At 35.7% G+C, this 16,568-nt stretch overlaps 1 protein-coding gene across 2 annotated transcripts in view; it reads right to left on the bottom strand.

The window, feature by feature from the left end:
• Positions 1–5,734: 5,734 nt before the first annotated feature.
• The window catches only part of LOC136837361 (tubulin polyglutamylase TTLL5-like), a 34,874-nt gene continuing 24,040 nt past the window's right edge, over positions 5,735–16,568 (bottom strand). For both annotated transcript variants that reach the window (XM_067102113.1, XM_067102114.1), the window contains exons 10-16: positions 14,611–14,744; positions 13,711–13,798; positions 12,034–12,184; positions 8,965–9,772; positions 8,539–8,707; positions 7,804–8,021; positions 5,735–7,502 (exon numbers count right to left, since the gene is read on the bottom strand). In XM_067102113.1, coding sequence (XP_066958214.1) covers positions 7,264–7,502; positions 7,804–8,021; positions 8,539–8,707; positions 8,965–9,772; positions 12,034–12,184; positions 13,711–13,798; positions 14,611–14,744 — 1,807 coding nt within the window. In that variant the 3' untranslated portion in view covers positions 5,735–7,263. The remainder of the gene's footprint in view (positions 7,503–7,803; positions 8,022–8,538; positions 8,708–8,964; positions 9,773–12,033; positions 12,185–13,710; positions 13,799–14,610; positions 14,745–16,568) is intronic.

The following is a 16,568-nucleotide window of genomic DNA, read 5'->3' as shown; positions in this document are numbered from 1 at the left end:
GTTTCAATGAAAAGACATTGGCCACGAAAGAAAAAACATTCTAGCAAGTGCACAGTGGGTGCATGAATGTGTGTGTACCTAAATAAAAATATAAAAAAAGGAAGGGGGACCACATAATTAGTCATCATATCTTTATAAGAGCCTCTGACTCCAAAACCCTTTTTTTTTCCCTAAATTGGTTAATTGATGCTTATTAGCTAGCACAACTATCTTTGGCAAAGTTAGTAAAATTATCTAACATTAAGGCAGTTCTATAGGGAATTTATCATGCTATAAATTACAAGGATTTGTCATACGCTTTCTCAGGCCATGACGTTAACTACTTACATTTATGTACAGTGCAGCATTCCGTAAAATGGAATGTGCTTATCATATACATTATATGATGTCTACATCTGATTACACATGCAGTTTGTAAAGTAAACGAGAAGAGGAAAAGAATAACCAGGTAAAAGTATTCACATTAAAGGAAATAAATATAAAAATTTTTACCATTCAGACACCCTTGTGCTATAATGATTGCAATATATAACTATAGGCTCTGGTATTAATTTTGCCAACAATATACAAAACAAAAACAACATTCATGCATGATTCAGAAAAATGGCAACTATTCTGAAATGTCAGGTTCATCCTGATAAAACACTAACTCATAAGAACTTTATAATTCACACTAAAAGGATATTTTACCTCGCTTGTGTAAACAGTTTCAAGTTCAACGATCTATTCAGTATTGAACCCGAATATTGAGTTTTTTTTTTTTTTTTTACAGTGAGCACTGTTGTTACTTCTTGTGACCTTTTATTGCATTATTTCTAAGTAAGATTTTCTGATATTGCTTTCAGAATACAAGTGTATTTAGCTTATCAAAATTAGCAACTGAAACCTAACCTTATTAATACCGTGTATAACATTGTATTAAAGTGACATCAAAGCAATAAATACATTCCTTTGCTTCAATACCACTTATTCAGTCATAACATGCAAATAATAAATATTAAGTACATTACACAGAATTTGTTTAGTACATATAATTAAGTTCACAGAGGTACTCAACTCAGGTGACAAATAAGTTAAATTATCAAATAACACTTTCTTTACATTTTTTTATCTTTTGGCACAGGAGCAAAATGTTTTTCCTTTCAAAAAATTAAATTTAGCAATCAATATCACCGAGATATAGACTTGCTAATACCTTCAACTACAAAAGACATAATTAACAGTGAACCTGTATGTTACTAAAGTGTGGGGGACCTTCAACAGGTATTTATGAAGAAATATACATATAAAATGTAGTACTACACAAATGTGCTTTCTTTTTGAACGCATCCTTTAATAAACTATATAAAAAATTATACGATAAAACTTCAAGAGTATCATGCACATTTTTTACATGATGTTAAATTTAGAACTTTGTATTAAAACTTATTTTCCTTGTACATTTCTTGCATAGTCTCCTTTAATGCAGCAAGTTACCCCAACCATGAAACCTCTTTGCCCCCACCATAACAGTTCGTAGCTTTCCGATATACTGTACTTGATTTGCTTTCAAACTTTACCAATTCTTAAAAACTGGCTTGTAATTCCTTCTGGAGAAAAGCGTATCCTCACCGAAAAGTAGAGAAGCTAATGCGAACATATACAACCTGCATTTCTGCCCAACAGCACATGAACTGACAAATGATTCTTTCTATACCTCTTCTATTATGATTTTACAGACTGGTTCAAGGATATGATGGCTATAAAACTGATGAAATAATTTTCCTTTAGTGAGTAACCCTCCAAAAACTAATCATCAAAAATTGTAGAAATTCGAGCAATAACCTGATGAATTGGTCCTTTTTTTAAATTTTTTCTGCCCTTTCAGTAGCCTGTCAAATGACATAATCTAGGAAAGAATAAAAATAGACACCAAAACCATCACATTATGCAAGGGAGAAAATACAAAACACATGAAACTAACAAAGATGCACCAGGCTTTTAAAGTCAGGCAAAGCATAAAAATTTGGGTACATTTTTAATTTCATACCACAACAACTCAAATGAGTGCCAAGTCCCATGGGAATGAATGTTAAAACATAAACAAAAGATAGCTAATATCTCAGTAACAGTAAATTTGCAATAGATTTTTGTATGATTCTTGTATTGAAACATATTAGAGACTTGAAAGCACAGCATAAAAACTGGTGATACATTGAATAGTACCAAAATTTTGAACTGAAAGACAACAACTGTATTCAGTACATGAAATGGTCGTTATTTATTGTTAAAAGAACGCAGTGAAGAGGCCTCAACCTTAGTGATTTTGAATCATAAAACAGAAGGTTACATACAAATGATACAACAATCTTGTCTCCATATTCACCTATTACAACTGTGAACTGTGCAAAAAAAATCATTGAAACATGTGTATCTGAGTAAACATAATATCAATCATTAACAAATGAAGACGGTTAAGGTAATACAACCCAATAAATGTGAATTACTAGCATAGAACTGTTGTCAGTCCTTATACCAAAAGCACAGGATTTGTTCTTGAATGAGAAGTAAAATGGGTATTGATAAGTAAACTGAAAGAAACCTGTACAGTTGTGGGCCAGTGGGATGCCTCAAAAGAGCTTTCCATAGTGGTACAGTGTGCTGGAAAAGGGACATGTAGAAGTACTCTCAACAAAAGGGTGTCACTTATCCAACTTGTATAAAAAGCCATAAAATCTTTGAAACTAAAAATTTCTTAAAGAGTAAAACTAAAAGTTTCTTAAGAGTAAAACAGTACAAGTTTAAGTCACATGGCCCTTGTTCCCTGAATGCGTTTATTAACACTTTAACAGCAAAATTAAGAAAAACCAATTTAAAAACCAGAGATAATTTCAATTGTTAAAATGTCATTTTTATATGACATTATCTCATTAGAAGCTGCTCAAAACTTTACCCAGTGGAAACTGAAAACCAGGGAAGCTCTGAAACAGCAAAATAAAATCTTATACCTTCCAAAACAGTTTCATTTGACTTTACAAGGCTAGAAAATGGGTCTGTTCATCAAAACGTTACACAGGTAGCTTAACAAGACTGTATCCAAATACGTACAACCAGACCGTGTTCAAGTACAAACAACGTCCTTAAAGTTATGTTAAATATTGAGGTAATCTTGTTCACTTGATGCACATTACCACATTTGCGATAGATAACACATCGTAAGTCACTAAAATGGCATGCATTTTGCCAAAGCTCTTGTCATGCAGTGTGCTAACTTCTTTGATTAAACCTGATGCTATACTTTATTCACTCAATTATCTTTTTCCTTATAAAACAGAGACCTAAAAGACATTACAACAAGCTTTGGCATCTGATACAAGAATGGGAGTTTCAGCCAAGGGAAGCAGGAAGAAGCAGAGGACTGAAAGCATTCAACCAACCACCTGTGGATTACCGCTACTACAAAACGAAGATAAAAAATATCTCTTCTGCTTGGGCATTTTCAATTTCGAAACAGCCTCAGCTGAGTGTACACAAAAAACTACCATGAAATATCTGCACAAATGTAATAACAACTTGAGGGAATAAATGAATCTTAAATAAAAATTAAATTGCTAAATATATGCTACATTCTTTCTTCCTTCCCATGCAGTGTAAAATGTTCAGAGCTAAGTGATGCTTATATAACAGGATTTTATACCAATCAATTTCATGGACTGATCATGTTGTCTACATCTGCAAGAGGCACACAAAGAGAAGGTATTCTTTGCCTTTGTATAGTACTTGATAAAATATATTAACTGTATACTGAGGTTCTTTAAGTTAACATAAAACCTGAAGAGTAAAAATGAACTGGAAACCATTGGTGGGAAAACATGAATTAATCAAATTACTACCAAATAGTTCATCCACACCACCAAGTCCCACCTCAACATGTGACTAAGGCTGTTCTGAAGGATTTGTTTTTGAAAGAGTGAAAACTATAAATCAAAAGTAAGTACATTATAAAGCTAGGTCAAGAGGCAATGTGAAAAACATAAAATGATGTTGAATTGAAAACTGTACCTGGAACAAAGCTCATACTTCAAAGAACCATTAGTGCATTCTACAATGTTCTGTACAAGCCATGCAGTAGGGGGTACCCTTCTTTGAACAATGTTCTGTACAAGCCATGCGGTAGGGGGTACCCTTCTTTGTACAATGTTCTGTACAAGCCATGCAGTAGGGGGTACCTTTCTTTGAACAATGTTCTGTACAAGCCATGCGGTACGGGTACCCTTCTTTGAACAATGTTCAGTACAAGCCATGCGGTAGGGGTACCCTTCTTTGAACAAAGGATCAAAAAGCAAATAATTTGTAAGAAAAACTGAGTAGTTGATAAAAACAATCACTTTGGAAACAATGGTTAATGGTAGTGTGACCCACCAATTTCAAACTTTTATGTAATTTTAATTTAATTTTTTAATGCTGAAAATCAAGACCAATGTGAAACAGACTGACTGATAAAACATTTTCATAAATAAAATAGCCTAAAATTCCTTAATCAGCTTTCGAGTAGAGCATCATGAAAATTGAAGATGTCAACAAATTACATTCATGTTACACAAAAAAATTGTTACCATCGCAATTTTTAGGGGCTTTTAAAAGCAAAAACCAAAAAGATTTAAAAATGCTTAATTACTATTTTATTTGAGACACCATAACAGTAATGATGATGATAGCAAATATGAGTGCTCACCATTAACTTATGAAAGTTTAAAGGTTACTGCTGAGTAGCAGAGGCAAGGGACATGCCATTATACTTGCGCACAATGTCATAAGACCTAAGGGGACCAGGCAAGTAGACCTGTATGCCCCATGTAGGCCGTGCGCCTGTAAAAATCTATCGAGGAACTGAAGCTGGGACCAAAACAGTAAAAAGTTGTCAAGCAATACCACTGAGCTGCCACAGAATGAGATAAAAATTGAACATTAATCATAATTTGTAATATATTCAGTAAATTCTCTTCCTGGTCATTAATAATCGTGTGAAGTTATTGTACATTCAAGCTTACCAGAATGATATAAAAATTGAATAATGATAACTTTGTAATATATTTAGTACTTTCTCTTCCTGGTCATTAATAATCGTGTGAAGTTATTGTACATTCAAGCTTACCAACCGTCTGGCACCTTCAGATGTTTTATATTACTGTATTTATTTACATGGTATTTTAATCCCTAACCAACAAAAGAATTCTAATACAGTATTATAAAAGAGATATTAATAATAGTCTATTTACATGGCAAATCTATTACTCTGGAATTGAACCATCACCTAATGCTACAGTATCTTGCTTAAGTTACACTTTCAACTTACCCAAATCATGTGTAACCAAATGTGAAGTTAAAACCACCTAGCATTCAATGTGTTTCAACCCTATACAATAGTAGCTACTTAAAACAAGTTTAGCACATTCCAAACAAACTATTTATAAAGATTGACCCAAAGATATAACAAATTTGGAAAAGCTTAGAACGGAAGTGTTTGCTTTTTACACTACTCTATCAACTGAGAGATCACTGCCATCAGGCTTAAATAAACTAAATAAATTAAAACGAAAACACAGTTCCGACATCCAACTTTTGGACAAAACCTCAAACTAAATGACAGCAATTATTACCATTATAAAGACGGAATGGAAATCTGCATTTCATAGGGGAATGGAAGAAATAAACATTGAACTGGAATTACGCAAACCAATAAAGAGATTAAGTGACATGCCATAACTAAGGCATCACTTATACAGTAATTCCAAAATAATTAAATTTTCCAATTTAACCTAACAAAAGTTACAATAGCTACTGAAAATATTTCCTACATGTTCGAGCATAAATCTCACATAGGCCTATTAACTGGGAAAGACAATTCTTAAGTAAGGATTAAATCTTGTATAGCCTCATTCCTCTGCTCTGAGGAAAAATTATCCATCGGAAGAATAACATTGTTAGCATGTATGAATAAGGCAAAAATGTATACAGTATTCCAGAAATTGGACTAGAAAAGTGAAAAAAAATCACAAATTTTTAAAATTTATTTTTCCTAGGGAACACAAACCATCGCCTTTAAGGTAGGCGTATTCCACCGCACAAGCTGCAATCGGTCATTGAAACTTGGTAACAAATTGGTGATAGGTGGGTGAGTGTGGGGATGAGGAGGAAGAGGGAGAAGATACACTTTGACATTTCTTCACCTTACTCCATCAACAAACCTTACTCTCCTCAGTTTTGCTCAAAAGTAAGACAACTGCTGAGGCTCAACTGCAAAAACAGCAGCAAACAATGGATTGTTCAGAATATCGAGTTGAAACAAGTGTAAGTATTCAAGTTAAGTTACCCAAGAAGCAGTGGTATGATGTGGCAAATGAAGAACATGGACTGATTCCTAACTGGGGGAGAACTTGGCACAAACACATATGTCAGTACTGTTGGACAGTGTGGGCTGGTTGCTTACTCTCACAAGAGGGACCTCAAAACATTAAGTGGCCAAACACCCATCTATTTCCTTCTTACCTTTCATTGTTTAATTTTCTTATCAAATAATGCTGAACTAAAAACAAAATACACTTTACATACAATAAAAAACTATAAATTTGGTCAGTCAGAGCGAGCAAGGCGTCTCTTGACTTGGGCCGAAGAAAAAGCTCTTGATGATTGCATATGAGTGGGGAGTTCCCCCTGACCCATCCACCTACCACCAACCAAGTCACTACTGTTACCAATTTCACTGAATGATTCCAGCTTGTATGAAGGAATACTCCTAAATAAAGGGAGATGGTTTGTATTCCTGTAGGAACAAATAACGAAGGCATCACCATGCATCTACACAGCCTAAAACCATTCTTCTGGTGTAAGGATTAAGCAAGAAAATCAGCTGCCACTAATGCTGAAGTGAGAATGCTTCAGATAAAGTTGGCAACAACAATCCACAATTGCACAATGCTCCTTCACAACATTGTGTACCTGAAAACACATTTTCATTAAAGCTTTTCATTCGTGCTAATCTTAAACCTACGGATATAGCTGCAATTTTAAGTTCCTTAACTTAAGACTGAATGAATTCATCTGGAATCAGGCTTTCATTAAAAGAGCATGCACACTTGAAAAAAAAAAAAAAATAGTAGAAGAAATGTCATGATAAACTTTATTCAACGTCATAAAATACTCGACAAGTTTCAAATAAAGCTGTTGAATCTTAACGCAGATTAGAAATATACAACAAAATTCCAGGGCTAATTGGTGCCACTTTCATGAAATGAAAGAAGCGTGGGTTCCTTTCAGACTGGCCTTGAGGATATTGCCGAACAGACAACAAGTGGAGGCAGTTGTTGTAGCTGGGGTAGAAGACTGAGTGGTGTTGGTGCTTGATGTTGTCGAGGACAACGAAGAACTCTGCTTGCAACTTGTCTCTGGCTGTTGTGCTGGCTGCGAAGTAGTTTGAGCCTGCGGCTCTATTGTCACTGGGTCTGTTTGCCGAGCCTGACTCCCTTCAATGAAAAAAAAAAAAAAATTATAGTAAATTAAATAACTCACTCTGCACTTTCAATCTACCATTAACAATAATGCAAGTGCATGAACTTTTCATTTTTATTTACTAGATGCAATGCTGTAGGAGGGGCAAACTTAGAGATGTACAAAGCAGGCTGTATGTGATGTGACCTTTTATAAGTTAACCAGGGAGTCAATCACGATCATCTACTTTTAACAGACCCTGAACAAAGGCATCTGGACTAATTTTATATTTACGTAACTGAAAATAGAGCAAAAACAAAATTCAAAATGACAAACCTGTTGAAGGTGACCGTCGACTTCTACGAGGAGAGCCGTGAGGCGATGCAGTTGGCGTCCGAGGACGCGAGGTTCCTGTAGCTGGATGGCCTGTGGTTGCAGATGTCCCAACACCAGTTCCTACACTATAGCGTGACTTCCGGTTGGTTTCTAAAAACACGCCAACAGAGTTGTGCATTCGTGTTTGCAAGGCCAAGATCTCTTCTAAATCACTCTCTCTGAAAAGGCATACAGATTCAACTTGCTCATTCCAACACACACTACACTCTAAATCCTTAATCATAAGGAAGGAATAAAAAATTCACACACATTTGAAACTATCAAGGATGACATAAAAACACTAGTTGAGTTTTTTGGACGGAAAAGTAAACACTAATACCTATATAGTATTATTATTACAGTATTTTCACTAGTTATACTTAAACCTCAATTGGAAAAGCAAAATGTTTCAAGCCTGAAGGCTCCAATAACCAAAGCAGTCTAGTGCCTTAGGCCAGGCTACTGCCAAGAGGAAAAATAACAGGTTTGTAACAAATGTGGACAATCACTCCATAAATGCTGACCTAACCTACAGAATTCCAATTTAACATTTCGTAATCTAGCCTGACTTACTAAGAAACACACTCTGTAATAGTATAAAGCCCTTGATGTGTTCATTACCAAAAATTTTTTTAGCATCACAGCACTACTGTATACCAAAATAAAATATGCATGTTGAAACAACAGAAACCTTACCCAGCATTGGACATAAACGCTCGGTATAAATCCATCGTAATATGCTCATCTTTGTTAGGCTGCTGCAGCTGTCCTTGTGAGTCTTGCTGTTGCTGGTCTGTTTGTTCACCTGATTGTTTCTGTAAATCTGTTGAATCTAGGCTGGTGGACATCTTAGTGCCATCTCCCTCTGTAATGCATTGAGAATAAGCTGTGATCAATTTATTAAAAGAAAAAGATTTTTAAACCTAGAAAACTTGCATAACAAATATCTGAAATCAAAAGTACAACAATAAATTTCTTATCTACTAAAAACTATAAAATAAAAGTGAATTTGCCACTCAACCAATTCTATTTATGAAGAAGATTACCTGATTATTTGAAATTAAATTTTCCATAACCCACTAAAGATTAGACAGTCAAACAATAATAAATAATTCAACTTGCCTATTATAGGTCCTGAAGCATCTCCATCTGATTTAAGCCTCCTTACTCTGGGTGGTAAAGTAGAGATTTCCACTGCAACATCAGTTACAGAATTCAGCGATGTTATAGAGGGGGTTTTGGAGGGTGGTTGGAAATTTATCGAAGTGGTGGAGCCCATTGCTGAAGCAGAAGGTGGGCTATTGATGGATGTCGACGAGGGCGAAAAAGCTATAATGGGAGGGCTATTAATAGAAGTGTAAGACCCTGACATGCAAGTAGATGGTGGACTACCGATTGACAGGTTCGAACTGTAGCGTCGAGCAGTTGGCGGACTGACTGATGTCTTAGACCCATTCATCAATGAGCAACTGCTCACTGAAACTGAAGAATGGGATTTGGCTATCAGGGGACTACTGCTGACAGATGCAAATGACTTGGATTTCTTTACTGACGACATAGCAGATTTAAAAGTCACACTGTCTGAAGTCGAAGCTTCAGCTTCACTCTCCTGATTTGCAGCCGAATGACCGCAAATTGTTGCAGAAGCTTGGTTATTGATGGATGTCGTTGAGGCACTCATTGATGAACAGGTGGGTGGAGAATTAATGGACAAAGTGGATGTAGATGGAGGAGATGATACGTGTGGTGTGGATGGCTCGGAAGATGTGGCTACAGAAGTGGGGCACTGAGATGACAACGAGGAGCAGGAAGCTGATGTGCCTTGGTCCAAGTAAATGTGGGTCTCCTTTGTGTAGGCCTGAATAAAATCTCCCAGTTGCTTTGAGATGACGACAGCACGGGCCTCTGATGGTAAGGTTTTACTTGGGTTCTGAAAGTAAAAAGAAAGGTTTTCAGTGGTATACGACCCGTACAGAACAAAGAATAGAAACTTATGCAGCAAACCATAAATTCCATCAATTCCAACAGGGAAGTTTTTCCATCTCAGATGAGATTCGAAGAATGTTCTTTTGGGCAATTTTCCAAAAGTTCTTATAACACATTATTAAGACCTGTCAGAAAAGTGGTTTTATGCTTTACAAGCTATACTTTACTTATTCATTGAAGCATATTATTGCATAATAATAATCTAACCAGACAACTAAGTTAAAATTATCAACTACTGTACTATTCATTCCTAAATGAAAAGGACATCAGATCACACTCCCCATAAAACAATTTCCAGTATCTTGGAACTGTAATTACTTAAGACTTAAAAATATTACAAAACCATAAAACCTTTTTCGAAATTTGAAATTATGCTTATTATTACTAAAAATGAGCAAACATTCACATGGAAGTGTCATACTAGAATATATATTCCACAAAATAAAAGGACCAAAGGTACTAAAAAAAGGAGAAAAACAGATGGAAGGAAATAAATTCTGTATTCCTCCCTTTTCTACAAATTCACTCTGCTGTAGTTTACTATTCTAAGAGCAATAAAAACTTACTTTAGATTACACACAGTTTATTGGCAATTGTTCAGATAGTAAAAAAAAAAAAAAAAAGAGGGAGGTGAAAAAGGTGAGAAAGCCCAAATTAATTTTGTTTAGAGCAACCACATAGGGACAGTTAACCCTTAAACGCCTACTGGACGTACCATACGTCGACTAAAATTGTCTGTTGGGTGCCAAGTGAACGTATGGTACGTCGACTAAAAATGGTTTTTTAAATATTCGCGGAAAAATAATTATAGGCCTAGTTTGCGAAAGGTTTTAAATCACGCGCCTTGAGGGATGCTGGGAGTTCACGGATCACGCTGTTGTTTTGTTTATAAGCGTCACCCAGACGTGCATGCGCGAATTTCTTCCTTCTCGCACCAGAAAGCATCAGTGGTGCATCGTCGGAGAGCGATATCTTGACGCATCCGTGTTTTGCAGAACTTTGGCGAGTGTTTGCGTATTTCTGAGGCAACAGGACGTAGAATACAACAAAAAATAAATCATGCTTTTAGCTTTTACCATTTTTGAAATATTTTCATATAAATAACGATAAATAGAAAAAAATCAACCTTCGGTCAACTTTAACTCGATAGAAATGATAAAAAAATGCAATTGTAAGCTTAAAAACTTACAGTCTAGTAATCTTCAATCAATTTCCTTCATTTTGAAACAATTTGAAAGTCTCTAGCACAATATTTCGATTTATGGTGAATTTTTGAAAAAAACTTTTTTTTACGTCCGTGCGTTACGAATTCATGCATCATTTTGTGATATTTTCTCTGTGTTGCTTTAATCGTTTTACAATCTGTTGTATACCAAAATCATCACAATTTAGTGTACAATACAACTAAAAAAAAGTAACTCATTACCTTTAACCGTTTTTCTTACAGCGCGATTTGTATACAATTATATACGAGTTTTTTTTTCGCTGTCATATATTCCAATATTTATATATGATAATGATATTTATTTTCATTTCTGATGGTTGCATACTAAACTTCAAGCAATGAGAAAAAAATGAGCCAAAAATGAACTCTTAATCTTAAAAACTATGCGTGCTGTGATTTTTTGAAAAAAACTTCTTTTCCGCTTCGGCGCTAGCTCCCGAACGCTGCCGGCATACGGGAGACGTTTTTGTAAATAGAGGCTCGGCGTTTAAGGGTTAATAGCTCTCTGACATGGCTCCCTCCCCTTACAGATGACAAGGGACTTGGAACCTAGGAGGGTAAGTACTCACTCCTTTCAATATCGGAGAGAAGAGAGGCTTATTGCTCCTCTTACCCAAAAATATCTTATTGCAATTATCCACACCAGTGATGGCAGTACCCCTCTTGCAAAATGAATTAACTAGGGCTCTGGGAACAAAGAAAATGGTAATGATATCTGAGGTTTTGAGGCTGGAATAAATAAGTTCTGGCCAGTGCAAGTGACTTGTGCAGCACTGCATATCTCTCTGCTTCTTAATCTCGGCAAGAAAAGGTTACGTTTACTTCATTATTCAATTACAGTACTTTATAGTAATGGGATAACAATAACTCCAAGTAACTACACATGAAATGAAATGTTTATATTCAGTCCATGTCTTAAATACTAATATGAAATGCCATAAATACTGAAATTAAATGTTAAGACTGATTTTTTTAAATACCTGGACATTCAAAGGGTTATGAAGAGTACGAGCGGCAGACTTAAGGAAACGGTACACAAGATCAGTCTGCTTTTCTTCATCACACCCAATCATCAGCCTCCGTTGTATGTGTTGAAGGTACACCGAAAAAGCCATGCGGGCCTGGTACTTGCTGAAATGAAAAAAGTGTGTACAATTTCTTGCTGTAATACTGTACTTACTGTTTACATATACAAAACTGAGATTTAGCCTCAAATATGTGGTGACTTTTCAAGTTATAACCAAATTCATTTACATGTAAGCATGGATAAAACATAGATTAGTGGTGATGAGGTGCAACAAAGGACCCAGACTAAGCAGGAAGTTGCTGTATTAACTAAGAAGATATGAATGCTTAAGAAACATTTATTCAGAACCTGATTTAACATAACATTATCCAGGAAAAGTATAAGCTGTAACTACAGTAATACATAAAAGGGACTTAAACTAAGAGCCAAAAGCAAAGCCTCTCTCAGTTTTAATGGTTTTCTACTGTTGAATTCTCATTGCTTTTACAATCATCTCTCTGTCTCTCTCTCCATTACCTAACTTTAGGCCACATACTAATCATAATGCCTTTCATGTGTCTTTTTTCATCAGTTTCAACCTACTACTTAATGGTAATATATTAACACTTTTTCTTTACAGTGCTACTTTTCTTCCCATTCCAGTTGCCATGTTTTGATTCTTTTGACTGAGAGACAGACTCTTCATCTTCCTTCTATACCTCACTATCAAATAACCTAGTGGTAGTTAATAGTTGTGAGCACACCTCACCTGTCTGCACCTTGTTTGGTACTGTAAAGATTACCAAGTATTCCCTCCCTCTGTAATGAGTCCAATATTATCCCCAGTTTCATTTTCACTTGGCAATTTTTTCTTTTCCAAAAGGTAGCCAAGATACGGTAAATAAATATGGAAATGAGGGTTTTAAGAATCTTCATTTAAAGTTCTAACTGTCAACCTTGTCCTCGGTCTGAGTCCACAAGTATTCTTGATTTATTTCACAGCTTTGTTTTAAAAGTGCATCCCACTTTTGTCAATTCTTTCTTTATGTTTGCCCATTTTCCCACCAAGTCCCAATCTTACATTAATTTGTAATAATCACATCTCTTCTCCAGCAGAATATCATCAAAGCTTTACTGCAAAATTATTCATACAGTATTACCATGGCAATTTACCTAAGGAGAAAGTTTCAATCAACCCAACCTGGAAAATTAGTTTTACAGTCATTATGTATTCTTAATCAATTATTATACCTGAAGACACACAAGAGAACTTTGTAAGCATAAAGAAACTATGGGAAATCTGTTCAGAGTGTACTGGAATATAGAATTTAAGCAAAAGGCCAACTGTTGGGACCTATGAGGCCACTTAGCACTGAAAGGGAAATTGAGAGTAAGAGGTTCCAAAGGTACAAAAGTAAAGCCTCGCAATTGCACTATGGAACATCTGTTAGGAGAGGGTGGAAAGTAAAGAATATGAACAGAGGTACAGTAAAAGGAATGAAAGGGGTTGTAGCTAGGGGCCAAATTAAGTAATGTCCACAGTGCACTGCATGACGTGGACTGATGCCACTAGCCCCCTATGGGTTAAGAGTATAATGTGAAATTATATATACTACAAAAATATGCATGTGTCAACTCTTGGTAGACATACCTTAGTGCAAGCCCATTCTCCAAGGCTCTCATAAGACTCGCTTTGACTTGCTTCTTATCTTTTGCTGGCAACTTGTCCTCCTTTTTACCTGCGTGAAATAAAAAGCAAATGAGAAAACCGAAGAAAGCCACGTTACGGTACAGGTAGCCTTTATTTCTGTAATTTCTTGTAATTATTCTATGAAGTCTGAAACTACAAAAAAAAATATATATTTCTATCAAAACTCCTAAAATGTCTAAATCCCCACTCATGTACATCTGTGAAAGTTTTTCTAATAAAATAAAATGTCCTTTTTTGACAAAACAAAAAATATTGGAGCATAAACTGTTCACCATTCAAAAATGGAAAATATATGAAAAGAACCATCTCATGTTAAAGAAAATAATAGATGTGACAGAAGAACTACCTTGCAGATAATTTGTGCAATGAAGTATGTTTTCCATTCAGGAATCCAGCATCCAGCATCACAAGTTATTAATGTACTGCTAGAATAATATAAACCCTTACCCTTACAATAAACATACTGCAGAATAAATAACTACTCTGACAAAGAAAGCAAATCACTGGCCTAACCTTCCCAGAGAACTGAAAGGAATTTGTAAAACAATTGTCTATCTTTTCTTTGAGCACACTGGCATTTTGACCTACGTACGAACATAATGAACTTGACATTTGAAATGTATGACCTCTCAACTTTTACCATAATTAAGTAGGTTTACTGGACCACTGACCAGAAATGCATACCTCTCACAGGACTGGCCTAATCCCTGAAATGTGTGTTATGTGAGCTTGACAAATATGTGCCCCTGCATATACATAAAAAAAACTATACAACAACAAAAACAAGTCTGTGCATGTAAAATAAATGTTGGGAGAGCAGTAAGATATGTGTGAGCCTACCCAAATTTTTCTTGTTCCTGAAGAAAGCTAGCCCTTTTGGTAATGCCCGCTCGTAGCATGTGAGTCGTTCCAAGGAGGATGCTAGTCCACTGCTTGACACACCCGAGATTCGACCTGGTGCAACTCGTCCATATCTGTAGTATTAACAAAGCACCATCACAGGTTAAATGCAATACCGCTGTTATTGAAGCAACAGAACTTTTCTGAGCTAGTTGAAAATGTTGTCCTGAAAGACTGCATGAGATACTGTAGACAAATAATATTAATCAGGTTTATTCTGAGTTTTCACAGACAGACCACGGGCATTACAGGGGCTGGATATTATTAGTGAAATATTAACAAATTCGCATTGCAGCTAGACATTATAATCACCTTTTTAAAAATGAGCTGCCCAAGAATTAATGTAAATGATATTTTTTCCTTTTGCTAAGATTTGCATATACTACACAAAAATGTATATAAATGAACCACTGACAAAATATCATTTATAAAGTTAGGCAATTCACTTCTAATGTCTGTGGTCATTCCATATATAAATTGACGTTAGTGTCTCCACATAACCACAAGGTTAAATCCATGTTACTGATTCAGCTATAAATCTAATTGGATTATTACTGACAGCAAAATTCATCCTGTATTAAGTTTGGTAAATAAAGCAGCAAGAAAAATGTCAGACTTGCTTAAAACCTAATAACAAAATAGCAATTACCATACTGTTTAGCCACTGAAAACATATATTTTTCCCCACACAAGCACATTGTAGATCAGGCACTGGAGCGTTTGATGCCTGTATTACCACATCTCTCAACAATAACAAAAATATGATTATCCCAATAAGACATTCAACGGTCAAAAGGAGCAGCACTACCATAAGTGGGGTGCTCAAGTCTTTCTATCATTTATACGTTTTCATGGCAGCTTTTCCTTTTCTGTGGTTAGATGTGACAGATCAGTTCTCTTCTCCTGTGTCCTGTGCACTTTCTGACTGAACACCCATCAGGTCTAAATCTTTATCGGCTTTTTTAACAATTTCCAGGCCCTTCCAAAAAGTCTCTATACTGTTTTTCTATCTAAACTCCTCTACCTGTTTCTCCTCCCTTCTCAACACATGTTCAAGCATCTCATTCTTTGAGATCTCAAGAAAATTTTTCTAGATGCAAGACACTGCACCTCTACCATTTTTTCATTTGTAATACAATGTTCCCACTGCAATCTAGTAGCCAATTTTCATGTCTCACTTATGATAAATGTCTTTGGATCTGCCCTGCAAAGTCTTGAAACCTGACTAAGGGCTCTGGCTTACATTATAGTATCTATCAATGAAATTTAGCTAAATTTAAAAGGCTTATTACCATAATGAGAGATATGAAGTTTTCATAATAAAACTAATATTGTAATACTTACCTGAACACCTGAATTAGCCCTTAATCCCACTAGCCCAAACAACTCTCAACTGCCCATCCCACTAAAGTGGGAATTTTAACAGCCAGCGTTACCAACGCTGCAGGTAAAATCTTGTCACTTGAGCTACCATAACAAACGGTTGGCAATGCTGACACAGGTGTGCGCCGACACGCCCCATTTTCGTCAATTGCTTTATTCAAGGTCAAAATTGATGTTGGGAAGGAGGGTGGGAATCATTCAGGTGTTCAGGTAAGTATTACAATATTAGTTTTATTATGAAAACTTCATATTGCAATACACTCCCTGAACACCTGAATTAGCCCGATTAACAACATTTAGAGGAGGAGGGATCAATTCTATGGCACGCCCCTTTGACAACCACAGAGATGGTAGCTCACAAATCTGCTCTGCATAAGATATCCATTTAGCCAAACACTCACCATATCAATCAATGGTTTCAGTGAAGAGACCTACTGGAGAGTACTTTGATCGAGTCAGGTCAGTACTCTCGGCTAGGATACCAATCTAGTTAAACACTCACCTTATGAATCGTT

The sequence above is a fragment of the Macrobrachium rosenbergii genome, chromosome 59 (assembly GCF_040412425.1).
Source record: "Macrobrachium rosenbergii isolate ZJJX-2024 chromosome 59, ASM4041242v1, whole genome shotgun sequence".
Classification (NCBI taxonomy): Eukaryota; Metazoa; Arthropoda; class Malacostraca; order Decapoda; family Palaemonidae; genus Macrobrachium; species Macrobrachium rosenbergii.
This window is presented reverse-complemented; position numbering and strand designations above follow the sequence as displayed.